Source organism: Microcaecilia unicolor, chromosome 5 (assembly GCF_901765095.1).
Source record: "Microcaecilia unicolor chromosome 5, aMicUni1.1, whole genome shotgun sequence".
In the NCBI taxonomy this organism is placed as follows: Eukaryota; Metazoa; Chordata; class Amphibia; order Gymnophiona; family Siphonopidae; genus Microcaecilia; species Microcaecilia unicolor.
Genome location: NC_044035.1, coordinates 108178713 through 108206348, shown reverse-complemented (window position 1 = coordinate 108206348; position 27636 = coordinate 108178713). Strand labels below are relative to the sequence as shown.

Genomic DNA, 27636 nt, shown 5'->3' with positions numbered 1-27636 from the left:
AACTCTATAACTGGGCATCTTCAATAAGGTGGCATGAAGTACGATTCTATTCTATAAAGAAAAGTAGACAACTAGTGTAACCAGATATCTGCATGCCTAATATTTGGGAGCTCGCATTTACACCAGCCATAGTGTTCATGTAAGTGCGAGTGTCTAAGTGCAGCAAGAATAGACTTAACTTACAATATTCTGTAAATCTGTAAATTACATGTGCAAATGGGAGCTCTGCCTATGTCCAACCCATGCTCCATCCCGTATATGTCTCCCCTCTACCCCCCCCCCCCCCCCCGGCAAACATGAGCTATTTATAGTAAGGCAAAAATTTGCAGAATAGCACTTAAGTAGTATGTACATATATATAAGTACATAAGTATTGCCATACTGGGAAAGACCAACGGTCCATCAAGCCCAGCATCCTGTTTCCAACAGTGGCCAATCCAGGTCACAAATACCTGGCAAGATCCCAAAAAAGTACAAAACATTTTATACTGCTTATCCCCAAGTCCATTTAATAATGGTCTATGGACTTTTCCTTTAGGAAGCCATCCAAACCTTTTTTAAACTCTGCTAAGCTAACCATCTTTACCACATTCTCTGGCAATGAATTCCAGAGTTTATTTACACATTGAGTGAAGAAACATTTTCTTCGATTTGTTTTAAATTTACTACATTGTAGCTTCATCACATGCCCCCTAGTCCTAGTATTTTTGGAAAGCGTAAACAGACGCTTCACATCTACCCGTTCAACTCCACTCATTATTTTATGCTAGCACCTTGGCATGTATATGCTACTATATTATTCTACTGGAGTAGGGTGGACCAATGGACTACATTTAATTACAATCAATTATGCCAACTAAAACCTGGTGTAAATCCCGACAACTAAATTGGGCGCGGAGCAGGTGTATTCTATAACAACATGTATAGATTTTATACACACCCATGACCTGCTCATTCTATACCCATAACCACACCCACTTTTCAACTATATGGTTTAGAATTTCTGCGCATCATGTTAGAGAATACTTTATAAATTCTAATTAACGCCAATCAGCGCTATAACAGCCTGTTAACATCCAATTATCAGCGCTGATTAGCTTTTTAACTAATTAAGTTACAAGCATTGATATGGAATACGCATAACATAGAGAATACATATAGAATCCTGGGGTTAATGCTGAAGAAATAACAGTAAGGCCCAAGGACCCGTCATGGACCCAGGTTTCAGCTCAAATGCCTGTTTCGTGGGGTCACCACACAATTTTGTGGAAAACCATTGGTCCATTTCTACTCTGAAGGACTTTGGTTGCTTTTCTAGCATAGAGTTTTGGTCTCTTGCTTTGTACTTGTGTACTATATTATTCTAAACATTTATGCATGTAATGCACACCTAAATACTGGTGCCTATTTTATCTTAATTGAAGGTATTTATAAGGAGGCACATACTTTAAACAATAAGGGGGTAATTCTCTATAGGTTGCCTAAAGTTAGGCGCCAGGATGATGTGTGATAAGCACGCATCCTAAAGTTGTTGAGTCAGCATGTATGGTTTGGGGCAGATTTAGGGGTTGATCCTTGATACAGTCAGCGGGCGAAACATGATACATGTCGGATCTAATAAACCCCCGGAGCCGACACTCTTTAAGATAAGTTTTTGAACTTTAACATTTTTTTGAAGTCATCTCATTATAAAGAATATAAAGATGTAATTATATATATAATCACTTTATTTATAAAAAACAAACTAAAAATGTGTAGGCCCAGTGACAATTTGGGAATAGAACTGTAATGACGGAAACTTTGTATCTCCTTTCAATCCCACTACTGAGGTCCTATAAATCTTATCTAGTATTGTACATAAATCTGGTCCTCATGCTTAGAGTCTGTAAATACATACATATTGTAGAATCAATAATAGAGAACAGAAAAGAATACTCACAATAATACTCTTTTCTGTGAAAATAAATAGCTGCCAAGTTTTACACTGCTTAATTTGTAATAACATTGAACAGAGAATGCTGGTAAAAAGGTTAAAACTGGGAGGAAACAGCCTCAGAACCCCCACCTATCTCATTTAAATAATAGGATTTAATGGGTAGTGACCTCACAGGCATAAAACACCTCCAGTAACCAAACCATTCAGGCTCTATGCAATGCTTATAAATATTAGTAAACTTTAAAATGTGTCAAAATTCCAACAACTAATTTCACCATTAGGTTTCTTCAGGATGTAACAGGATCAAAATCACTCCCCCCCCCCCTTTTTTACAAAGCCACGCTAGTGGCTGTTGCGCGATAATGCTGACAAAGTCCATTCACTTTGCGTGGCTTGATAAAAGGGTGTCCCAGTAAACTATGCACACTGCTGACTTGTCAGTGTCACTCAGTTTTCAGTATTTATATGGTTACCAGTATTTATAACATTGTATAGAGCCTGAATGGTTTAGTATGGGAGGTATTTTTATGCCTGTGAGGTCACTACTTGTTAAATCCTATTATTTAATGAGATAAGTGGGGGTTCTGAGACTTTTTTCTTCCTTTTTAACCTTTTTACCCTCATTTTTTGTGCAAGGTTATTAAAAATTAAGCAGTTTAAAACTTGCCATTACAGAAAAATAAATGCATAGTATACGTGGAGGGGCATAATTGAACGAAAACGCCTATCTCCATGGGCGTTTATCTCCGAGAACGGGTCCGTGAAGGGGCGGACCGAACCGTATTTTGGGAAAACATAGATGCCCATGTTTTATTCAACAATGTGTGAGCTGGGCGTTTTTGTTTTTCAGCGATAATGGAAAATGAAAGCGCCCAGCTCAAAAACGAATAAATCCAAGACATTTATTTGTGGGAGGGGCCAGGATTCGTAGTGCACTGGTCCCCCTCACATGCCAGGACATCAACCGGGCACCCTAGGGGGCACTTTTACAAAACCAAAAAAACAGGTAAAAGAGCTCCCAGGTGCATAGCACCCTTCCCTTGTGTGTTGAGCCCCCCAAATCCCCCTCAAAACCCACTGCCCACAAGTCTACACCATTACTATAGCCCTAAGGGGTGAAGGGGGGCACCTACATGTGGGTACAGTGGGTTTGGGGGGGTTGGACGACTAATAAGCATTAAGCAGCACAATTGTAACAGGTAGGGGGGATGGGCCTGGGTCCACCTGCCTGAAGTCCACTGCACCCCCTAACAACTGCTCCAGGGACCTGCATACTGCTGCCAGGGAGCTGGGTATGACATTTGAGGGTGAAAATAAAAATTTGTGAAACATCATTTTTTTGTGGTGGGAGGGGGTTAGTGACCACTGGGGGAGTCAGGGGAGGTCATCCCCGATTCCCTCCAGTGGTCATCTGGTCATTTAGGGCACTTTTTGGGGCCTTATTCGTGAAAAAACAGGGTCCAGGAAAAGTGTCCTAAATTCTAGCTAAAAATGCATACTTTTTTCCCATTATCAGTGAAATGCGCCCATCTTTGTTCGGCAGATAACCACGCCCCAGTTCCGCCTTCGCCACACCTCTGACACGCCCCCATCAACTTTGTCCGCATCCGCGACAGAGTGCAGTTGAAAACGTCCAAAAATCGGCTTTCGATTATACCGCTTTATTCGTTTTTGTGAGATAAACGTCCATCTCCCGATTTAGGTCGGAACTTGGGCGTTTTTCTCGTTCGATTATAAGCAGGATAGTGCTTATTTTTACAGGTGGATGTACACATAGGCTGAGTCTGGGCAGGACCCCCCACACATAAATTACATGCATATTCCTGGCGTTTAGGCAAATAGAAAGTTACACTAGCTCTAGAGAATGACACGGAGACGGGGACCTGCAGTAACCGCGGTGATGGGGACAGGGACAGATCCCACAGGGACTGGGCAGGGATGGGAAGAGAGTCCATGAGGATGGGGACAAACTTTGTCCCTGTGTCACTTTCTACTTTGAAGCCTGTTAATCAACTGGACTGTTATTTACATTTGACTGATGCAGAGGACAATATTTTTATTTTTTGGAAAAACAAACAAACATGCTGGCCACAGCTAGCAAAATCTGTATGGGGGATCTTGTTCATCCTGCTACCAGCACATCTTCTAAGAAGACATCTTCTAGTGCAGGAGGGACTGTGGAAGCAGGGGTGTAGCTAGGTAGGGCCACGGGGGCATGGGACCCTGCAGATTTAGAGTTGGCCCCCCTGCTTTCACCCCCCCCCACCGCCGACCCTCTCCGCTACATTCGACCCCCCCCTTCCTGCCATCGCCAACCCTCCCCCGCCACCGCCGTCAGGTACCTTTGCTGGCGAGGATCCCCAACCCCCACCAGCTGAAGTCCTCTTCAGCACCGGTCTCCGGCGTGTTGCTGATCTGGATTCTGTTTCTGTGAGTACTGAAGTCCTGCATGTTCCTATCCTCCCTATGTGCAGGACGTCAGGACTCACAGAAACAGAATCCAGATCAGCGACACGCCGAACTCTGCGACCGGCGCTGAAGGAGACTTCGGCTGGTGGGGGTTCGGGACCCCTGCCAGCAAAGGTACCTGGTAGTAGCGGAGTAGGATTGGTGGCGGCGGGAGGGGGGATCAAAAGGGACAGGGGAGGGGCGGTGGCGCCGGGGGGGGGGGGGTCAAAAGTGGCAGGGGGGTCGGTGGCGCCAGAAGGGGATACAATGTGCCCCCTCACCTCAGGCTCTGGACCACCCTCCCGCTGAAGTCTGGCTACGCCCCTGTGTGGAAGACAGGAGAGCTACACTGAATCTTGAGATTGTTGATGACGTCTTATTCATTCACAGATTAAAAAATCATAACAGTGCTTCACAGGGCATATTTCTCAACTCTAGGGCATACAGAATGGGTTGTATTTTATATCCCTGGACATTTTAACAGGGTGGATTAGGATTTCTTGGGGTACTAGAAATCAGCTATTGTTGGGGTTGAAAGGGTAGGGGGGGGGGTGGTGGGGGTGGTGGGAGGGTTTATTATAGCTGCTCGTTGTTATTATTGTTTTAGATTTGTAATTTATACACTACAGTTGCACAGCATATTGTTCCTTTTTATACTTTAATAAAAAGTTTTAAATATAAAATCATAAGTATTCGAGGCTCCTGCAGATGAGAACAGAGCCCACGGGGATGGGGCGGGGACAGAACCTGTGGGGATGGGGTGGGGATGGAGACGGGGCCTGCAGGGACGGGATTGGGTTGGAAACAGAACTCATGGGGACAAATTTTATCCCTATGTCATTCTCTAACTAGCTCTACTGCATGAGTAAGGGCTTGTGCCTAACTTATAGGTGCGTATTTATGCTATTATGCTAGTATTTTATAAAGTAGGTGCCTATGTTCCTTTATAGAATAGGATTCTACCAGACACCAAGTTATAGAATTACCCCCCTCTATGTTCAAAAGGATGTACAATTCACCAAACAGCACAGTGATGTAGTTATTTGAGATACAACCAGCAATTTATTAGAAAACAACATGAAGGAACTGTACTCCTTAGAAAAAGGAGTGCATTGAAAATTTCAGGACCATTAACATCTCTTCAGAATATAGTGTGTAGAATTATGAAAACCTCTCTTGTGGTGTGGGACATGGAAACTCCAAGTCAATTTCATGGCTGGTTAAAGGTAAGCAGCTCCAAATACAAGGACACCTGGGGAAACAGAGCTGACCAAAAACACACACTTTGTCCTCTTCACTTAATCACTGCATGTCAAATAACCCTCTGTCCACATTCATTACTGCACGGATTTCTATATATGATCTGTGAAACATTCAAACCATGCAATAGAATATGGTTTAAATGTGAATTATCTATCCCAGTCAAGAGAGGAATTCAGATTGTATTTACTATACGTTAAACTGCCTGGTGCCTAGATGATATGTTTCTTTAAATATTGACCAAGTTCATGTACTTGTTTAGCTAGTACCATGATTAGATTTGTTTGGTTACCTGCCACTTTTGAAGCATTGTCTTTTCTCCCGCCAAGTTCTTCCTGCATGAAAGAGACAATTGTAGTAATCTGAGATGTCAAAGTAATTCAGAATGGCCAATTCCATTACCACAGACATACAATCAGCTCTGTTTTAATTAGCAGAAAGCATCCTTATTCAGCAACAGCCTAGTAGCAGATATGGACACCCAATAGCTGAAAAACTCATTAATGGAATAAACACAGAAGATACCTTAAAGGCACGAGAATGGAAACCAAGCATTGGGCTCCTCTATTCAAAATAGCAGTGAAATGGCTGTTTTGCACTTCTAAGGCGTCATGGGGAAAACTAGAGGGAGTGATAGTCACAATCCTAACCAGGGAATCCTAATGGGGAGACTGGATATGAGATGACACCAGAAAAAGAACAAATGGCCTCCAGTGGGGGAGGGGAGACTTCTGGGGGGGGGGGCCTTCAGATTGGGGGAACAGTTTAAGGTTTTACTTTGGGGGAGGTCTGATTTGGGGAAGCCCTAGAAGGGCTTACTGATTGGGGGAGGGCACTCTAGCCATATCTTTCAGTTAAACATGCTGGCCCCTTTTTAAGATGGCACGGCAGTATCGGGCCATGACTTGGCGGCCTCATGCTGCCAGGTGGTAAAATAACCCCAGCTGGGGTTGTTACTGGAAGACCTATCTCTTTGAAAAAACATACTACAAGGATCAAAACATATAAATCCCATATACACCATAACAATGCCTCAAGACATTACCTCACGTACTCTACGTCCCCGTACTCTCTCCCATTCAATAATCTACCCACAGATAAAAACTGTTTACCCCATCGCTCTCTTGCTATTATTCGATCACCGTAGTAATTCCCCAACATCATATCCTATAGTTTCTACGCCCCAAAGGTGATTGATCTGACTCTGTCTTCCTTAACTATTCACAATGTAACCCATAATCGTAATGTAACAAACTGTATTTCCATCATTTACAATGTATTGTAAGCCACACTGAGCCCGCAAATAGGTGGGAAAATATGGGATACAAATGCAATTAAATAAATAAATAAATAAATATATGCAGCTTTCAGTGTGCACAGAGAGAACACCGCATTAAGGCAAGATAACCTGTGTTAATGTTAATTACGTTGAGGGACAAATAATGTGGGTTGTTGCCTCAACATAGCTTGATAACTTCCTCACTGAATGTTGTTCAGTGACCTGTTTGAAATAAACTAGTTGTAGCAATCCAGTTTGTGTGGACAAATGTCTATATCACTAAATTCTGTCACTAGGCCTGAGAGTAACTGGGACCTATTTGCCACCAACAGACAGATTCCTCTGAGACTCAAAGGATTAAATCACCCAAGAACTCATAATTCGGACATCGGAGTGAAAATAGAAAGGAGTTTGCATAATCTCAGTCTACCTTACACTTCTTCTGTAGAGAAATAGGAGGTTTTGTTTTTGCTTTGTTGCCAGTCTAGTGCTGTCAGAGTTATGAAATTCAACAGGAAAATCATAAAAATACCATTCTGATAAATTCCTGGGAGTTTTGCTTAACAATAAAAAAGGGTTTGTTGATCCCCCATTGGAAAATAAATAATTTGCCTAAATTTATTTTGAATTTTAAATTTTGTTTCCACTGTTACCAAGGCAGCTACTCATCTAGTTTGATTTTTATTGGCACAGTTTATAGCATGAAAGTATTTTCAGGTTATGAAACAAAAAATTCAGCAGGGAAAAAAAAGAAATAGTTGAAAGACAGACATAAAAGTTCCTTCAAGAGTTTTGAACACATTCTGTGTGTCTACTCATCACCGATGATCTAAAAGACCTGAGGGGTCCTTTTACAAAGGCGCACTAGCAGTTTTAGGGCATGCTAATCATTAGAATGCGTAAAACACTAGAGACACATATTCCTATAGATGTCTCTAGTGTTTAGAGCATACTAAAAACACTAGTGAGCCTTTGTAAAAGGACCCCATATCTTACTATAGATACAGACGTTATGGGCTAGATTCTATATATTGCGGCATAAAAATCGTCACTGAAAAAATACGTCTACGTGTATTCTATAAACTACCCCTACAGTTAGGCACGGTTTATAGAACATACGTAGCGCCGATCCACGTGACTAAATTTAGTTGCGGGTATTTACGCCAAGTAAAACTTGGTGTAAATGCTGGTGACTAAGTTTGGCGCAGACCAGGTGTATTTTTTAACAGGGCGCATAGATTTATGAGCTGCCCATTCCACGACCATGGCCAAACCCCCTTTTCGGTTCTGTGTGTTAGAATTTACATGCATCACTTTACAGAATATGCTTAGCAAGTTGTGCGTGTAAATTCTAATTAAGTACATAAGTAATGCCACACTGGGAAAAGATGAAAGGTCCATCGAGCATCCTGTCCATGACAGCGGCCAATCCAGGCCAAGGGTACCTGGCGAGCTTCCCAAACGTACAAACATTCTATACATGTTATTCTTGGAATTGTGGATTTTTCCGAAGTACATTTAGTAGTTGTTTATGGACTTGTCGCTTAGGAAACCGTCTAACCCCTTTTTAAACTCTGCTAAGCTAACCGCCTTCACCACATTCTCTGGCAACGAATTCCAGAGTTTAATTATGTGTTGGGTGAAGAAAACTTTTCTCCGATTTGTTTTAAATTTACTACACTGTAGTTTCATCGCATGCCCCCTAGTCCTAGTATTTTTGGAAAGCGTGAACAGACGCTTCACATCCATCTGTTCCACTCCACTCATTATTTTATATACCTCTATCATGTCTACCCTCAGCCGTCTCTTCTCCAAGCTGAAAAGCCCTAGCCTCCTTAGTCTTTCTTCATAAGGAAGTCGTCCCATCCCCGCTATCATTTTAGTCGCCCTTCGCTTCATCTTTTCCAATTCTACTATATCTTTCTTGAGATGCGGCGACCAGAATTGAACACAGTACTCAAGGTGCGGTCGCACCATGGAGCGATACAACGGCATTATAACATCCTCACACCTGTTTTCCATACCTTTCCTAATAATACCCAACATTCTATTCGCTTTCCTAGCCGCAGCAGCACACTGAGCAGAAGGTTTCAGTGTATTATCGACGATGACACCCAGATCCCTTTCTTGGTCCATAATTCCTAACGTGGAACCTTGCATGACGTAGCTATAATTCGGGTTCTTTTTTCCCACATGCATCACCTTGCACTTGCTCACATTAAACGTCATCTGCCATTTAGCCGCCCAGTCTCCCAGTCTCGTAAGGTCCTTCTGTAATTTTTCACAATCCTGTCATGAGTTAACTCTTTGAATAACGTTGTGTCATCAGCAAATTTAATTACCTCGCTAGTTACTCCCATCTCTAAATCATTTATAAATATGTTAAAAAGCAGCGGTCCTAGCACAGACCCCTGAGGAACCCCACTAACTACCCTTCTCCATTGTGAATACTGCCCATTTAACCCTACTCTCTGTTTCCTATCCTTCAACCAGTTTTTAATCCACAATAGGACTTTTCCTCCTATCCCATGACTCTCCAATTTCCTCTGTAGCATTTCATGAGGTACCTTGTCAAACGCCTTTTGAAAATCCAGATACACAATATTAACCGGCTCCCCTTTGTCCACATGTTTGTTTACTCCTTCAAAGAATTGAAGTAAATTGGTCAGGCAAGATTTCCCCACACAAAAGCCATGCTGACTTGGTCTCAGTAATCCATGTCCTTGGATGTGCTCTGTAATTTTTTTTTTTTTATAATAGTCTCTACCATTTTCCCCGGCACCGACGTCAGACTCACCAGTCTATAATTTCCCGGATCTCCTCTGGAACCTTTTTTAAAAATCGGCGTTACATTAGCCACCCTCCAATCTTCCAGTACTACGCTCGATTTTAAGGATAAATTACATATCACTAACACCCTCTTGGCCTTCTTTATCTGCGCCATGCATTTGCTTTGATACTTCTTATGCTGCTTCTTGCTATTTTCAGACGGCTCCTTCTTTCATTTTCTGAAGGCGTTTCTTTTAGCCCTAATAGCTTCCTTCACCTCACTTTTCCACCATGCCGGCTGTCTTTTGGACTTCCGTCTTTCTTTTCTAATTCACGGAATATGTTTAGCCTGGGCCTCCAGGATGGTATTTTTGAACAGTGTCCATGCCTGTTGTACAGTTTTTACCCTCTCAGTTACCCCTCTAAGTTTTTTTTTAACCGTTCTTCTCATTTTATCATAGTCTCCTTTTTAAAAGTTAAACGCTAACGTATTTGACTTCCTGTGTATAGATACTTCAAGGTTGAAATCAAAACTGATCATATTATGATCACTGTTATCAAGCGGCCCCAGTACCATAACGTCCCTCACCAGATCATGCGCTCCACTAAGGACCAAGTCTAGAATTTTTCCTTCTCTCGTCGGCTCTTGCACCAGCTGCTCCATAAAGCTGTCCTTGATTTCATCAAGGAATTGTACCTCTCTAGCGTGTCCCGATGTTACATTTACCCAGTCTATATTTGGATAATTGAAGTCACCCTTTATTATCACATTGCCCATTCTGTTTGCGTCTGATTTCTTTTATCATTTCTGCGTCTACCTGCTCATCCTGGCGAGGTGGATGGTAGTACACTCCTATCACCATCCTTTTCCCTTTTATACATGGAATTTCAACCCACAATGATTCAAAGGTGTGATTTGTGTCCTGCTGAATTTGTAATCTATCTGAGTCAAGGCTCTCGTTAATATACAATGCTACCCCTCCACCAGTCCGGTCCACCCTATCACTACGATATACTTTGTACCCCGGTATGACAGTGTCCCACTGGTTATCCTCCTTCTACCAGGTCTCAGTAATGCCTATTATATCCAATTTTTCATTTAGTGCAATATATTCCAACTCTCCCATCTTATTTCTTAGACTCCTAGCATTTGCATATAGACATTTCAGAGTATGTTTGTTGTTCCTATTTGCATGATGCTTAGTACTACTTGCCACTATTGATTTGCCATCTTTTGTCTGATCTTTAGTTGTATATAAGAGCACCTGGCCTACCACGGTCTGTTGTGCAACCTCACTATCCAGAAACCCTATCTTCCCTGTTTGTGAGGTATCCTTGCAAGGTATCTTATCCCGAACCATGCGCTTTCGAGCGACTGTTGGCCTTACCCCCATTTCTAGTTTAATTAATGTCAATAATTGCTTGTTAAGTGGCTATTATCAGCACTGACTGGCTTGTTAAGATAATTAAGTTGCATGTGCAAATCAGAATGCAACCTGATTTGTGTGTGCAACTCCGGTTGCACTACATAGAATCCGGGGGTATACAAACACACAAGGCTTAGAACATGGATGCTGGGAAAAGGAAGTGTTGTGTTATCTCTCAACAATAATAGATTAAGTTTATAGACAAAGGCATTACACGCCAGACCATGTTTACATGCTGTAAGATAGTAGTAATATTTTTGCCTTGTGACATACATACAATCCAAATTGTAGAGATTCAAATATTGGTGCCTGGCAACTTGGAATGGACTCCAAACAAACACTGAGCTTCCAGAACTAGTGTTACATTTCCTCTTGTGCAAAACCTTTATTGTTTAGCAGTTATTAACATCTGGGGAGGAGCTGAGTGACTCAGCAGATTGATACATGGATGCAAATCTTATCTGCCTCAGATCAAATATCCAAATGCCTGCATTTTAGTCCAATCTAAAAGTTGTTCAGTGTTGTCTCAGCTGGCAATCTGGGTCCAGGATCCTGTGAACAGCAAAGGAAGGAAGGATATGTAGAGGATTAGAGGGGAACTCCCCCAAAATTAATTGTCCAGCCTTGAGTGATATGATAAGGTAGAACCTCAGTGGTATCTAAAAATGGAGCCAGCATGTTGCCGGCACAGTGGATTAGGAAAACTAATGAGTCACAAGGAGGTAAGAGAAGCACAAACTCACTGTGGTGTATCAGGCTAGTTGTGCTGCTAGAACAATGCGGTCTCCATTTTGCTCAGGTAGCTGAGGCAGGAGGTAAAGATAGAAGGAAAGGGGGAAACAGAGTGTGCAATGTTAAGGAAAGTATGATGTCTTTATAAAGCAGGATTAAAATAGGTAACTTTTTACTACTTGACATAGGCATCTTCATAAAATTACTCCCTACTGGGGAAATCCTACAACAGGGTGTCTGCATTTAGGTGGCTCAAGGCTACGTGGTAGCATCCTGTTGTTTAATAGCACCTGGTACTTACTTATGTGCTATTATGAAGACATTTGGGCACATAGGAGACAACTTTTCAAAATTATTGGGGGTGCTAAGCCCAATGGAAATAACCCCTCCCTGGACACATACAAGTAATTTTCTCAATATTGGGGGTGCTCAAGCACCCACAGCACCCACACAGTCGGCTCCAATGTTTGGGCATCTTTGTGTCTTTTTACAATACTAACATACATGGCAGAAATTGTGCCTTGATGCAGGCACAGACAGCTACACCCACTAGAAAACAGGTGTAAATGTTCATGCAAAATGTTTGCAGGTACACATTTAATAAATATTTTATTATCAGTGTGCATACTTATGAACTCTCTGAAGCAACTGCAGCAGAAAGATAGCTTCCCAGAGGATTACTTCCACTGCCGCAGCAGAGATTCATTGCTCAGAGAAACTTATTGGAGGAAAGAAGAAACAGGGGTGACATGATACAGACGTTCAAATATTTGAAAAGTATTAATCCTCAAACAAACCTTTTCCAGAGACGGGAAGGTGGTAGAACTAGAGGGCATGAATTCAGGCAGACTCAGGAGTAATGTCAGGAAGTATTTCTTCACGGAAAGGGTGGTAGATACGTGGAATGCCGTCCCGTGGGAGGTGATGGAGATGAAAACGATAATGAAATTCAAACACGTGTGGGATAAACACAAAGGAATCCTGTTTAGAAGGAATGGATCTACGGAATCTTAGCGGAGATTGGGTTGCAACACCGGTAATTGTGAAGTAAAACCAGTGCTAGGCAGACTTCTATGGTCTACGCCCTGATTGTGACTGAATAGATATGGATGGGTTGGAGTGTAAATTTTAAGGAGCTCCAACGTTAGCTTCAGAACTTTTAGTTCGAGAACAGTGCTGGGCAGACTTCTATGGTCTGTGCCCTGAGAGTGGCAAGGAGAAATCAAACTCGGGTATACATATAAAGTATCACATACCATGTAAAATGAGTTTATCTTGTTGGGCAGACTGGATGGACCGCTCAGGTGTTTATCTGCTGCCATTTACTATGTTACTACACGTTATATATAGCAGAAGATTACTTTCATAGATGTCTTTTTTGGTTGTATCACCTTCATTGGTTGATGATCGGACTCCTGATGAACGCAATTTGCCAAAACATGGCCCATATTGAGTCCATACCTTTCAACAATTGTACATCATAAGGTGTTTAACAAAATTTGTATCTTTGAAAATCTTGGCAATTCCCACTGTGTTCTTCCGCCACTACTTATAAACTCCACCCATGCTTTGCCTAGATGGTGCCTCAAGGTACACCTGTGGCAAAGTATGTGCCATCTTGGTAAGATGTGTACATTTATGCCAGTCAGTATTTAATTAAAGGCCTTTTACATGTGTATGTGACCACATACAAGTGAAAAAAGACTTCATAAAATGACTCAAATTTCTATTTTTTTAAATTGTATTGTTGATTTCAGAATGTTGGTTTGATGTTTTATTGTAACCTGCTGAGAAGAAGTTATTTCGATTGACTGGAAATAAATACATTTAATAATAATGCCTCTTCCATTAGCTCTACTACTTAGGATTCCTAATGTCATGTTCACTCTAATTTATTCACACCTTATATATATATATATATATATATATAGGAGAATGACATACTTATCACCTTCTAGTAACCAAAAATAAGAATGGGGAAGACCAAATCTACCCTATAAATACCCAGACGATATTAAGGGGTCCTTTTACTAAGGTGCATCGAAAAATGGCTTGCTGTAGTGTAGGTGCGGATTTTGAGTGTGCAACGATCCATTTTTCAGCGTGCCTGTAAAAAAGGCCTTTTTTAAATTTTTGACGAAAATGGACGTGCAGCAAAATCAAAATTGCCATGCGTCCATTTTGGGTCTGCGACCTTACCACTAGCCATTGACCTTGCGGTAAAGTCTCACACAGTAACCGGGAGGTAATGACCTACACGTGTCAAATGCCACTTGGCGCACGTCCGATACGTGTGTCCAAAAATAAAAATTATTTTTCAGCCATCCGTATCGGCCGCACACCAAAAATGAAATTACCACAAGAGCCACATGGTAGCCAGGCGGTAACTCCATTTTGACATGTGTTGGGTGCACGTAGACGCTTATGGACCTTAGTAAAAGGGCCCCTAAGTATCATATCATACTAATACCTATGAAACATTAACAGATGACACTATCAAAGACATTCTTAATTCTATTGTTCTGCTTCACATGATAGTTCTCTCTTTATATATATACATGTAGTATATATCTACTAATGTTCTGTTTTCCAAAAGTTAATAATTAATAACAGGTGACTGCTAATACCATATATTGCCGTACGCACCTACATGGTTGAGTTAACATTGACACCTAGAATGCACACATTTGAAGTTGATTTAAAAATACCTCATCACTCATTATTGAAAAGTGATGATTAGATATTCAAGTTACGTCAAAACACCCCAACACAGAGCCACATTTTTTCATTTCTAAAGTAGTGACATAAATTGGTTTTCCGATGGCAGGAAGCACAAAATCAGAATGAAATATTTGCTTCCTGAAAAAAAGAAGGCTGCCTGTTTCTCTGCTTCAGTTGCTTCCCCATATGGCTGTAATTTATCATTTTGGGTGCATCAATAAAGACTGCAACCTCCTGGAAAAAAAACAACATTTTGTTTTTCTGTTTCTAACAGAACTTCAGAAAGACAAAAGGTGTCATACATGTCATTCTACAGTATTGCAACACGATTAAAAATATTTATGCTCATGTAGTAATCATAGTATAATGTCAGTGCAAAGTGTATTTGTCATTGTCTAATGATGACAGAAACGTAAGAGCAGAGGACCACTCACAGTAACCTAGCAAAAGCTCTATTACAGGTAACAGGTCAGGTTTCTATTACATTTAAAATCTAAAAGTTTATATATCATAGCTTCTTGCTTTTTAAAGAAAAGAATATTTAGCTGGATGAAGTCATACATTGCTGCCGGAGCGTAGCCAGGCAACAGATTTTGGGTGGGCCTAGACAAGAAGTGGGTGGGCACCAAGTGTTCTCCCCTCATCACCATGACCCCAAAAATATCTCAGCTGGCGGGAAAATGCTTCTTTCCACCTTAGCACTCTGCAGCAGGCATGTGCTGAAAACTGAGAATGCGCAGGTGCCGGTATCGTGGAGAGTAGCATTTTTGTTACCATCAGGGGAAAGACTTCAGCTGGTGGAGCATGGAATCCCCACCAGCTACTGCTAAAAGTGTGTTACTGTTGGGTGGACTTAAGCCCTAAGTGGGTAGGCCAAGACCCACCTGTGGCTAAGCCACTTCATTGCTGGTATGATTCTTATATCTAATTGCTTATGCTTAGTACCTGATTCTTAAATTTTGGATAAAGCTCATGAATTAAACAAAATTAAAAATAACCCATCCGGTGGTGGGAGGCAGGGCTGGTGGTTGGGAGGTGGGGATAGTGCTGGGCACACTTATACGGTCTGTGCCAGAGCCGGTGGTGGGAGGCGGGGCTGGTGGTTGGGAGGCGGGGATAGTGCTGGGCAGACTTATACGGTCTGTGTCAGAGCCGGTGGTGGGAGGCGTGGCTGGTGGTTGGGAGGTGGGGATAGTGCTGGACGGACTTATATGGTCTGTGCCCTGAAAAAGACAAGTACAAATCAAGGTAAGGTATACACAAAAAATGGCACATGTGAGTTTATCTTGTTGGGCAGACTGGATGGACCGCTCAGGTCTTTATCTGTTGCCATTTACTATGTTACTACACGTTATATATAGCAGAAGATTACTTTCATAGATGTCTTTTTTGGCTGCATCACCTTAATTGGTTGATGATCGGACTCCTGATGAACGCAATTTGCCAAAACATGGCCCATATTGAGTCCATACCTTTCAACAATTGTACATCATAAGGTGTTTAACAAAATTTGTATCTTTGAAAATCTTGGCAGGTCTTTTTCTGCCGTCATCTACTATGTTACTATGTTAATCAGGAGTCACACAGGGTATATAATTAAGTCTGCAGTGCTGGAAGTCTGTATTGCTGTGATTCATCCACTGTAAAATGAAAAGCTGTATTCCTAACATTTAGATCAAGTTTAAATTGCACTCAGCAAAACTGTTCTTCGCATATGTCTTTATGTAAATTTAGCCCATTTATCACAAATGTTGAACTGTACTAATAACTATATAAGAAATATGTATGTAATTTGTATAAGAGTAAGAGCATGCACTATGGGCTAGATTCTATATATGGTTCCTGAAAACTCCGCGTGGAAAAAAAATATATGTAGCCATATTCTGTAAAGTATGCCTAAATTTTATAGAATAGGCTTAAATTTCCACACGGTATAGAGAATATGCTGAGCGCCTCTCCATGTGACCAGATTTGGTTGTGTCCATTTACTTGGCATAAATCCTGATGCCTAAATTAGAAGCAGAGTGGGTATATTCTATAATAATAGATTTTAAAAATGCCCATAATCATTTCCCCTTTTCAACTATGCGACTTGGAATTTACAAGCACCATGTTACAGAATACGCTTAACGAGTTGTGTGTGTAAAGCATAATTAATGCTAATTAGGGCTGATAATTGCTTGTTAACATCCAATTAACAATGCTGATTAGCTAGTTAACCAATTAAGTTACATGCATTGTTATAGAATATGCTTCTATTTCTGCGCAGAAATGATGGCGCCATATATAGAATTTGGGGGTATTGCATATAATTTGCCCTTTTCATAAAGTATGGGCATTAAGGGCCAGATTCAGTAAATGCTGCAAGAAAGATCTGTGCTAAATTCATATTCTATAATAGGTGATATGATACAGACGTTCAAATATTTGAAAGGTATTAATCCGCAAATGAACCTTTTCCGGAGATGGGAAGGCCGTAGAACTAGAGGACATGAAATGAGATTGAAGGGGGGCAGACTCAAGAAAAATGTCAGGAAGTATTTTTTCACGGAGAGAGTGGTGGATACTTGGAATGCCCTCCCACGGGAGGTGGTGAAGATACAATTCAAGGCCAGGTAAACACAAAAAGTAGCACATAAGAGTTTATCTTGTTGGGCAGACTGGATGGACCGTGCAAGTCTTTCTCTGCCATCATCTACTATGTTACTAGTTACATTTTTGGAACACCCCTTATCTGCCCATGCCCCTTTTCGGTTGCACATGAGATATTATGGGCACACAGCAGCTGGTAAAAGGGAAGTCTCGCTGTCCTACAGGAAATGGCTAGGCGGCAAGTAAAGCACTTGCCACTCGGCCATTTCGGGGGGGGAGGGAACTCTTACCACCACCCATTGAGGTGGTGGTAAGGGCTCCTGTGTTAACCCGGCGGTAACTGTCCAGAGTCCTACCAACTTTGGTCAGGTCAGAAAGGAGTGCACCCATGTACCCTTGGAGAATTTACATTTAACACAAAGGTTGTCTGCCCTCATATGGAGTACTGTGGAATTGATGAAATTTGATTTCCAATGTGAGAATGTATGACAATCAAATGTTGTAACCTGTTGACTATAAATGAATTTATTAAAAAAAAAAAAAAAAGAACAGTGGGCAACTGGTGAAGTACAACTGTTCATAAGGATACTGCCACTATGATAGTACAGGAAATCAGGAGGATAGAAAATGACTATTGAGATGCGAAAGAAAGAGTTTTAAAAAATCCAGTTTTGTCTGTGTGTGTGTGTGTGTTTTTTTTTTTTGTATCCTAAAGCATATTAGTGACTACAGTTAAAGGCTAAAGGCCCCATCATTAAAGGCCCTTATATGGATAGTGGCAATGTCTGATTGGACAACTTGCTAGTCACCGGGACAAGTGCTGCTGAATCTCACTGTAGGTCACACCAGTGCCGTCCAGATAGCGCCAAGTGCTGAATATTCATATATGTATGGAAACTCTCTGGCTGATGTTTAAAGCTGCAGAAGATGAATACTGACTCATAAAATTGTGTAGTTAAGAAAGGAAGGACGAGGTTCCTATGCTCTGACCTTTGCTTTCAGTCCAAAAAGCTGCTGACCAGGACTAAAATTGAAGGCTTATTGCACTGTATAACTGTATCAGTCCATCCCCAAGACCCAGCAAGAAAGTAGCGAGAGAGAAACAACATTTAGGAGAGGTATGCAGGCCACTAATTATTGTTTTGTTTAGTTTTCCATGCTGTTTGTACAAATGTTTTCTTTGTTCAGATTTTTTTGTTTCAGGAGGAGGGGGGGCAATATCGTAAATGGTGCATGAAAAAGAGTACATGCTCTTTACACATAAAGGACAATTCTATAATCTAGGTGCCCACATTTAATACACACCCCTTGTTGTCTATGTAAATGTCTAGAATGTTAGTACTTGCGGAGCGGGTAAGTGTACACTTAGCCATGAAAGTGCCTGCAGGATGCCTAAGCACTAATCTGTGCCAGGGGGCGTATACACAGGGTGGAGCTCCCAGTTACATGCGTAACTTACAAAATACTATAAATTACATGTGTCCCTGCTACATTTAGAGGGGCATAATCGAAAGGCACTGGCCGGCCATCTCCAGGGGCAGGCGCCGCAAGCGGGCAGAGCCAACCGTATTTTCGAAAAAGATAGCCGGCCATCTTTTTCTTCGCTAATACGGTTGGGCCCGGCCAAATGTCAGAGTTCGCCGGGGTTGAGATGGCCGGCATCGGTTTTCGGCCATAATGGAAAAAAATGCAGACGATCTCAAACCCGGCGAAATCCAAGACATTTGGTCATGGGAGGAGCCAGCATTTGTAGTGCACTGGCCCCCCTCACATGCCAGGACACCAACTGGGCACCCTAGGGGGCACTTCTAAAAATTAAAAAAAAAATAGCTCCCAGGTGCATAGCTCCCTTCCGTTGGTTGTTTAGCCCCCCAAATCCCCCCCAAAACCCACTCCCCACAACTTTACACCATTACCATAGCCCTAAGGGGTGAAGGGGGGCACCTACATGTGGGTACAGTGGGTTTTGGGTGGGTTTTGGAGGGCTTCCATTTACCACCACAAGTGTAACAGGTAGGGGGGATGGGCCTGGGTCCACCTGTCTGAAGTGCACTGCACCCACTAAAAACTGCTCCAGTGACTTGCATACTGCTGTCAGGGAGCTGGGTATGACATTTGAGGCTGGCATAGAGGCTGGCAAAAAAGGTTTTTTTGGGGTGGGAGGGGGTTGGTGACCACTGGGGGAGTAAGCGGGAGGTCATCCCCGATTCCCTCTGGTGGTCAGTTGGGGTCCCTTTTTGAAGCTTGGTCATGAAAGCAAAAGGGACCAAGTAAAGCCGGTGAAATGCTCGTCAAGCCTGGCTTTTTTTTCCATTATCAGGCGAAGCCGACCATCTCATGAGCACGCCCCAGTCCCGCCTTCACTACCCTACCGACACACCATTTGATGTTTCGCCAGCTCCGCAACAGAAAGCAGTTGAACCTGGTCAAAATCGGCTTTCGATTATACCGATTTTGCCGGGTTCAGGAGATTGCCGGCCATCTCCTGATTTGTGTCGGAAAATGGCCGATGATCACTTTCGAAAATGAGCTGGATAGGCATCCACAGTTATGACAGCTCTATGGCTGGTGTACCTGCGGGCGCTTAAATGTTAGGTATGCAGATACTGGGTTATGCTAGTATTCTATAATGGAAGCTGGGTGCCCAGGTGCCATTGTACAACAGACTGCTAAGTGGAGGCACCCTGTTGTAAAATTGCTCCATAGTGCTGGATTCTATAATGGCACTCAACAATGGGCATCAGCCCGATTCCCGCACCCTAACTTTAAGCACCAGACTTACGCCTGCGATGACGCCCAAGTTGGACATGCTGATCCATTTTTCTCTAACAACACATGCAACTTGTTGAAATGACCCTGACACTCCCATGCCCCTCCTATGACCAAGTGCCCTTTTCAGTTGCCCGCTATGGGATTTGGGCATTATAGAATGACGTACAGTCAGACGTGCATGCAAAACCTAACTGGTTGTTAGCCTATAGCTCTTTAATGGCTCATTAGCCAATTAATGAACAAACGTCTCAGTATCATGCCTAAAGCCCAAATTTGGGCACCATATATAGAATCCGGGGGATGGTGTGTACTTTTCTTGGATAGTAAGCATTCTTCACAAATAGTGTACACTATTTACAATGTGGAAAAAAATGAAAATTTGGGGGTTTCTCCAGTCTTTTCTGGCTAAAAATGACATGAAACGTATTCAGTTTTCCCATTTTGTTTCAACTGAATGCATATCCCTAGGATTTAAAACAAATTGCAAAGGATTGTCATCAGGAAGTGATCTGGAAAGGACAGATAGTGAGTCCCAGCCCAGAATCGGGACCATTTCCAGTTCAGACTGAAATCTCACAGAAATCTCATTCTTGATGATTTTCAGACTCGACTGTTATGAAAATACCCAATCACACCAAAACTGTGCAAGCTTTTGTGATGCACCAAAAACTGATGAAATGTCAACAAGAAGGGCTATATAAACAAAATATGCTGTGTGTTGAGTGTGAAAAGCAAACATATATATTTAGTGGTGCCTCTATTTCTCCTTTTCACTGGCAATGATTTTCTTATTTGGCAAACCCTTCCCTCCCCCCCCCCCCCCCCCCCCCCGATGATGCATTCCCACAGACCACACATGGTCAGGTGCTACCAGTTTCCAAGGTGATGGTGTAGAGGCAGAAGCGAGTATGCATTGCTCCTCCCTCCCAACTCTGGAGGTGGGCTCAGGAGGTTCCAGGGGATATCGGGGACCCACTTGGGCCCTCAGGGCATTTTTGACAGGGTGGGAGTCAGAGACCAGAGGCTGCAAGCCATCAGAGAGAATTTGGGGTGTGGGCATGGGGGACACTTGGGTCAACACAGACTTTTTCTGCAATCTGGGGTTTTTTCAGGGTGTATTGGAAAGAGGTAGAAGGGGAGGTCCAGGATCTCTAGCCTTTTAATTTTTTTTTTAAGTATTTCCCTTCTGGTCTGTGTGTGAGCCAATCCCCATTCGTGCTCTAACAGGAAGACAGACATTTTACCTGAACTGTTTTTCTGACAGTGCACGGTTATAAATGCTGCAGTAATCTGCATGTCATTAGTTTACTACAGCAAGGAATATATATTTGTTTTATCATGAGCATTAGAATGTTGTGTACTGGAGCATAGCACAGCATTCAAAAGCAGTATTTACTGCATCGAGACTTTTGTCTGAAAAACAGAAAAATAATGCCAGTCACTTCTGTAAGTCGAGCACATCTTTGGTTTAGTAAAAAGCTAGATTTGATTGGTAGATCTTATTACAGGCTACTTAACTCTGGTTTCTATCATAGTTTGAAAGGTGTTGGCGTGTGTGCTGACCACTAAATAACATCCGGCCAGTCAGTGATCTTCTGGCCAGAGGAGTTTGATGTGCAGACAGAAGAGATCAAAGAAATTAAGGACAGTGAAGGGTCACTGCAGGTGGAACACTATATAGATCTCAGGTTGCAGGCTGATTGTAATTTTGTTTCTAAAGAGAACATTTGTACTGTTGCCTGATCAGGAGCTACATTGTTGAAGATTCCCCATGGTGTGCCATTAGGGGGTATATATTTACTTATTGGGATTTATTAACCATCTTTGTGAAGAGATTCACCCAAGGTGGTGTACAGCAAATACATTTTAACATAAAATTTACAATTTTGTTAATAGTATCATAGTAAAATGACCAAATATAAGCATCAATACAATCAATGAGGTAAACTTAGAGTTGACAAATTGAAACCTAGTAATAGGACTAACATGATGCAGTATCAGAAATACCCATTAAACAGCACTGTAGAACAATCATAACAGAAATATGATAAATGGCTGTACAATACAAATGATATCGTAATAGAGAGCAAGGAAGAACATTCGAATAACACAGATATTCATATGATATCAGTACAATACCAATAAAACTTAACAGGCACACTTTATAACATATAACAGTGGAGGAGTGGCCTAGTGGTTAGGGTGGTGGACTTTGGTCCTGAAGAACTGAGTTTGATTCCCACTTCAGGCACAGGCAGCTCCTTGTGACTCTGGGCAAGTCACTTAACCCTCCACTGCCCCATGTAAGCTGCATTGAGCCTGCCATGAGTGGGAAAATGCAGGGTACAATTGTAAACAAAAACATTCATATTACATTGATGATGCTAATGCTGTTTTTACAATACAATGAAATATCTTAATATGAAGCTGAGGTGGCAAGTGCAGTTGAGATATATAGGAGAAGATTGCACCCTTTCACCATATCCATATTTTTCCGAAGATACTTTGTTCAGGTTGTAGCATCTCTGCACTGCTAATAGCATTGTCTTGAATTCATAGAAAGGTTCTGTATATATAACCATTTGAGGAGGGCATCATCTTTCTTATAAATTGGGCAGCTCTTTATTCATAAGAACATAAGAATAGCCATACTAGGTCAGCCCAATGGTTGATCTAACCCAGTATCCTGCTTCCAGCAGTGGCCTATCCAGATCACAAGTACCAGGCAGAAACTGAACTGGTAGCAACATTCCATACTACCAATCCCAGAGCAAGCAGTGGCTTCCCCCTTGTCCATCTCAAAAACAGACTATGAAGGGAATGGGAGGACTGGGTGGAGGGAAAGAGAAAGTTATGGGTGGGTGTTATGAAAGAGTGAGAAGTGATTGATAGAAGTGATATCTGGATAATCTGAGGATTTGGTTTTTAAGCACCAGTGTAAATAAGGTATTTTCTGGAATGGCTGTGGGATTGAAGTGTGCAAGGGGTTGCAGCCATGAGGTAGAGTAGGCAGGGCCAGAGCAGAGTGGGCGTGGCTGGGACAGGTACTGAAATCTCCCTCTCAAAATGGGATCCCTTGGCTGCTTTGCAGAACTTGGCAGAAGGAAAGCCTCAGAGCCAGCGGGAGGCAGTCTGGCTTAATTGCTGTTGCTACTGGTGAGGGCACACAGTTTGCAGAACCAAGGGGGGAAGATGTGCATGTGGTTTAGTGTCGGTATGTGCTTGAACTAAATGAGTTTAAAATAAGTAAAGTGTCACCCGTGATGCAGAAATTCATTTTTACATTTGTGAAGACATATTTGGTCAATAAAAATAGCTAGCAGCCCTGCCTCAGGCCACAGTCCCTCCACTACAATACAAATTTATAATACCCTGAATGCTCCAGGAGAAAGACGTCATTAATTGACCTTCAATCTCACTCATTGGGTAGAAAATCTCACTCTTTAGGATGGGCTACCCCTGGCATCTCTATAGATCCATAGCTGGCGTAAGTGCTCTAGCCTAAAATATAGGCACAAATTTGAGCTGTTAAGCTAGTATTCCATTTTAGAAAGTAGGCACTTACTTTTCTTTTAAGAATGGGCTCCAAATAGGCACCTTCTAGGCACCATAAGTGTCCCTTTACAAAATTCTCCTAAGGGCCACTTGCCTTATATGTGCTTCATCAATTGGCTAATCAGTTAGTTGGTTCCAAATTAGCTGAAAGTGAGACAGCCTGATTGAAGAGACAACATGTGTTCACTGCTATTCTCCAATGATATCACTCAGAGAAACCTCTGACCTCCACAGCCAACTCCCCAATGATTATGTCAAAGGTCATATGATGGGACTCGAAAGGGCTTACAATCAAAACCCACAAGCCATGATGACCTCCACATCCAAAAAGAAACCTAGCTAGCCCCAAATGCTCAGCTACAAAAATGGGGGCAAGAGAGGGTGGGACAGCTAGTAGCTGACTCAGTACAGGCTTAAGTAAAACTGTGCCTCCTTTTCTGCCAAACCAGCCCTCATCTGACTGGGAAAACCTCATTGTCCATTTTCCCCAAATTATCAGGCAACTGAAATGTGAGTGGTGATGGGCCCAAGGTCAGCCATGTTATATAGCCCCAGTTAAGGCTGCATGTTATTCCATGTTAAATGGATATGTTAATATATTAACATAAAGATGGTTTAAAATATCCCAATAAATTAATACATACTGTGCATTAATAACACATGCACTTGTATTACCATTTCAGCAAAAATATTGTGGTTTACCCAACAGTTTCCAACACCTAAAGGGTCAGGTATAAATCAATTCATACAATGGCTTTTGTTTATATCTCAGTACAATGTTGAAATTTGTTGTCTTTAGAATCAAGATTAACTTGCAATCATCTATGTTTTCGCAAATTGCTAAAAACTCATTTATTTGGTCTATATTTGTAGTTAAAAGATTGAGTTTTTTATTTGATAATACTGGCCATTAGTTTAAGATGGTTAATTCCTAGTTGCCTAGCTTTTTTCATATATTGGAATCCGCATAGATCCAGTAATGGTATGTAGTGGAATATAAATGTTTCTTGTCCTATGCAACTTCATATAAAGCTGTTCATTAATATTAAAATTGGTTACTACAAGTCATATTAAGACAGAAAGAGGCCCTTTTAGCAAAGTATGGTAAGCTTTGCAGTTACTGTGCATTTAACACAGAAATTAAGGCATAGTAACTGTAAAGCCTTTGCTGTAAGTGCAGGGGACTTGTCCAGCATCTTCCCTGCATTTACACCACAGGGCAGATGCTTACCGCATCGCATGGCACTGCATTATGTGAAGTTGCAGGTAGTGTGGGAGCAACCTCTACCTGCCTCTGCATGTAACGAGGTACCGGGCCAAAAGTCTGGCATGTTGGTGCTTGTTCTTCCCCAGCCCTTCCATCTCACTCTAGACCATCCCCTCATAGTAGCTGATCCCAACCTTACAGCCCGATGATTTAAAAAAAACAAAAAAAAACAAAACAAACCTAACCTTTCTCAGTAGTAGCTCAAGGCAAGTTAACGTCAGGTATAGTTGGTATTTTCCTGTCTCTGGAGGGCTGACAATTGGGCAATTTCATAATTGGGTGTATGCAGTTATGTGCACCATGCACACGAAAATGGCACCTTAATTGGCACTTATGTGCAAATGCACATTAGCTCTTACTCTATCAGGGACAGCATAAGTTCTACAGTGTGCAACTGCAAGGGTGATGCACACATGGGAGAAGCATGGGCAGGACACTTACTTATGTGTGCACATGTAAATTGTGCATACCATATTAGGTACTTAGGCATGCCAGCTTATGACCAGGGCCGCCGAGAGACTCGGCTGGGCCCGGAGCAAGGCTGCCCCGCCTCCGCCCCCCCCCCTCCCGTCGCTCCCGCTGCCGACCCTGGCGCTGCAGTCCGTGGTCTCACTTGCCTGCCTCCATGGCTCCGGGCCCCCTGCATTCAAGGCGGCAGTTGCAGATCGTCTCTTTTCTGGCCTTCCCTCCTTTTGTCCCATCCTCGTCTGATGTAACTTCCGGTTTCCACGAGAGCGGGACACAGGGAGGGAAGGTCCGAAGGGAGGCGATCTGTGACTGCCACTTCGAATGCAGGGGGCCCAGAGCCGAGGAGGCAGACAGGTGAGACCGGGAACTGCAGCGCCGGTGGCCTGACCCCGGCGCCAGGCCCCCCTTAGAGGCTCGGGGAGTTTTGTCCCCTCTGCCCCCCCCCCTCGGTGGCCCTGCTTATGCCAGCCATAGACCTGACATAAATGGGTGTGTACGAATGTAGGCATGTGGATGCCAATTTACACTAGTATTCTATAATGGAATTCTGGTGCCAAGATGCTATTGAGGTGCCTACCTTAAGGTGTCTAGTTATAAAGTTACCCTTGTTTGTACTTGAGGCAATAGAGGATTAAGGGCCCCTTTTACTAAGCTGCATAGGTGCCTACGCATGCCCAATGTGTGGCAAATTGGAGTTACTGCCTGGTTATCACGTGGCCCAAATTCTTTACCACTAGGTCTATGGCTGGCGGTAAGGTCTCAGATCCAAAATGGGCGTGCGGCAATTTTGATTTTGCCGTACGTCCATTTTCGGGGGGAAAAAAAAGAGGCCTTTTTTTACAGAAGAGCTGAAAAATAGATTGGCGCGTGCCCAAAACCCATGCCTACGCTACCGCAAGCCATTTTTCAGCATGACCTTGTAAACAGACCCCTAAGTGACTTGATTGCGATCTGAAGAAACAACAGTGGGATTTGAAAAGAACCGCCCTGGACCTCATCCCACTGCTCTACCATTAGACACAACAAATGAGCTAGTAAGCTCCAAACATGTTAGGTAACAAGAATAAACATAAGACCAGCAGATCTGAATTCTGTTGGCCATCTGGCAACTACCAAAAACTCTGATACACAAGTTACCAGTAACCACAGGATTTCTGTTACAGTGCTGTGGACATCACTGTTCTCGTGGGCAACAGGACGATGCTGGACTGGGGAAACAGGGCTGACTGGAATCCAAGTGTTAAAATAATTGCGGATATTTCCAGAATACTGCAAATACTGTTCTGTTTAATATATTGTATTTTGGTGCATTCCTTTGCTTTTTTTTTCCTTTTTGCACTTTATACTCTGAAATGTATTCAGTGTGCATATTACCATCAGTAACAGAGATACTAGAGGGAGGCAGATGCTGCAGCTGCACCACAGACATAGTGAGGTGGGTTCTTTCCACAAGGTCCCTTTACTGCTGACATAAGTGTTGCCTCTACCCCAAGGATTTCAACTTTCCCTGACACCCTATCCCACGCTTCCCTAGCCCTCTTCTCAAGTCACTTCACTGACTTCCTATTCGTTTCCGCATACAGTTCAAACTCCTCTTACCTATAAGTGCATTCACTCTGCAGCTCCTCAGTACCTCTCCACTCTCATCTCTCCCTATATTCCTCCCCGGGAACTCCGTTCACTGGGTAAATCTCTCTTATCTGCACCCTTCTCCTCCACTGCTAACATCAGACTCCGGTCCTTTTATTTTGCTGCACCATAAGCCTGGAATAGACTTCCTGAGCTGGTACGTCAAGCTCCATCTCTGGCCGTCTTCAAATCTAAGCTAAAAGCCCACCTTTTTGATGCTGCTTTTAACTCCTAATCCTTACTCACTTGTTCAGAACCCTTATTTTATCATCCTCACTTTAATATTCCCTTATCTCTTGTTTGTCCTGTTTGTCTGTCCTAATTAGATTATATGCTCTGTCAAGCAGGGACTGTCTCTTCATGTTCAAGTGTACAGCGCTGCGTATGTCTAGTAGCGCTTTAGAAATGATAGGTAATAAGTAGTAGTAGCCTCCCAAATCAGCTGAGTCACCAATTGTATATAGCAGGGGTGGGCAACTACGGTCCTTGAGGGTCACAATCCAGTTAGGTTTTCTAGATTTCCACAATGAATATGCATGAAATCTATTTTCTTACAATGGAAGTAGTATATGCGTATCAATCTCATGCATATTCATTGTGGAAATCTGGAAAACCTGACTGGGACTGTGGTTGCCCACACATAGTCTACAGTAATGAATCCATGTTAAATCTAGTTTTAATGTAGGATGTACTAGAGGATAAAATCATACACCTGATTTTTAACACAGCTTAGTAAGTATAGTCCATAGTCTATACAACCAAGTCCATTTAGACTAAAATG

General features: G+C 42.4%; 1 protein-coding gene across 1 annotated transcript in view; it reads right to left on the bottom strand.

Annotated features, from left to right (window-relative positions):
* Positions 1 to 27636, bottom strand: part of WDFY4 (WDFY family member 4) — a 593767-nt gene that overhangs the window by 122608 nt on the left and 443523 nt on the right. Inside the window, exon 49 of the mRNA XM_030203170.1 lies at positions 5937 to 5979. Within this exon, the coding sequence (XP_030059030.1) occupies positions 5937 to 5979 (43 nt within the window). The remainder of the gene's footprint in view (positions 1 to 5936; positions 5980 to 27636) is intronic.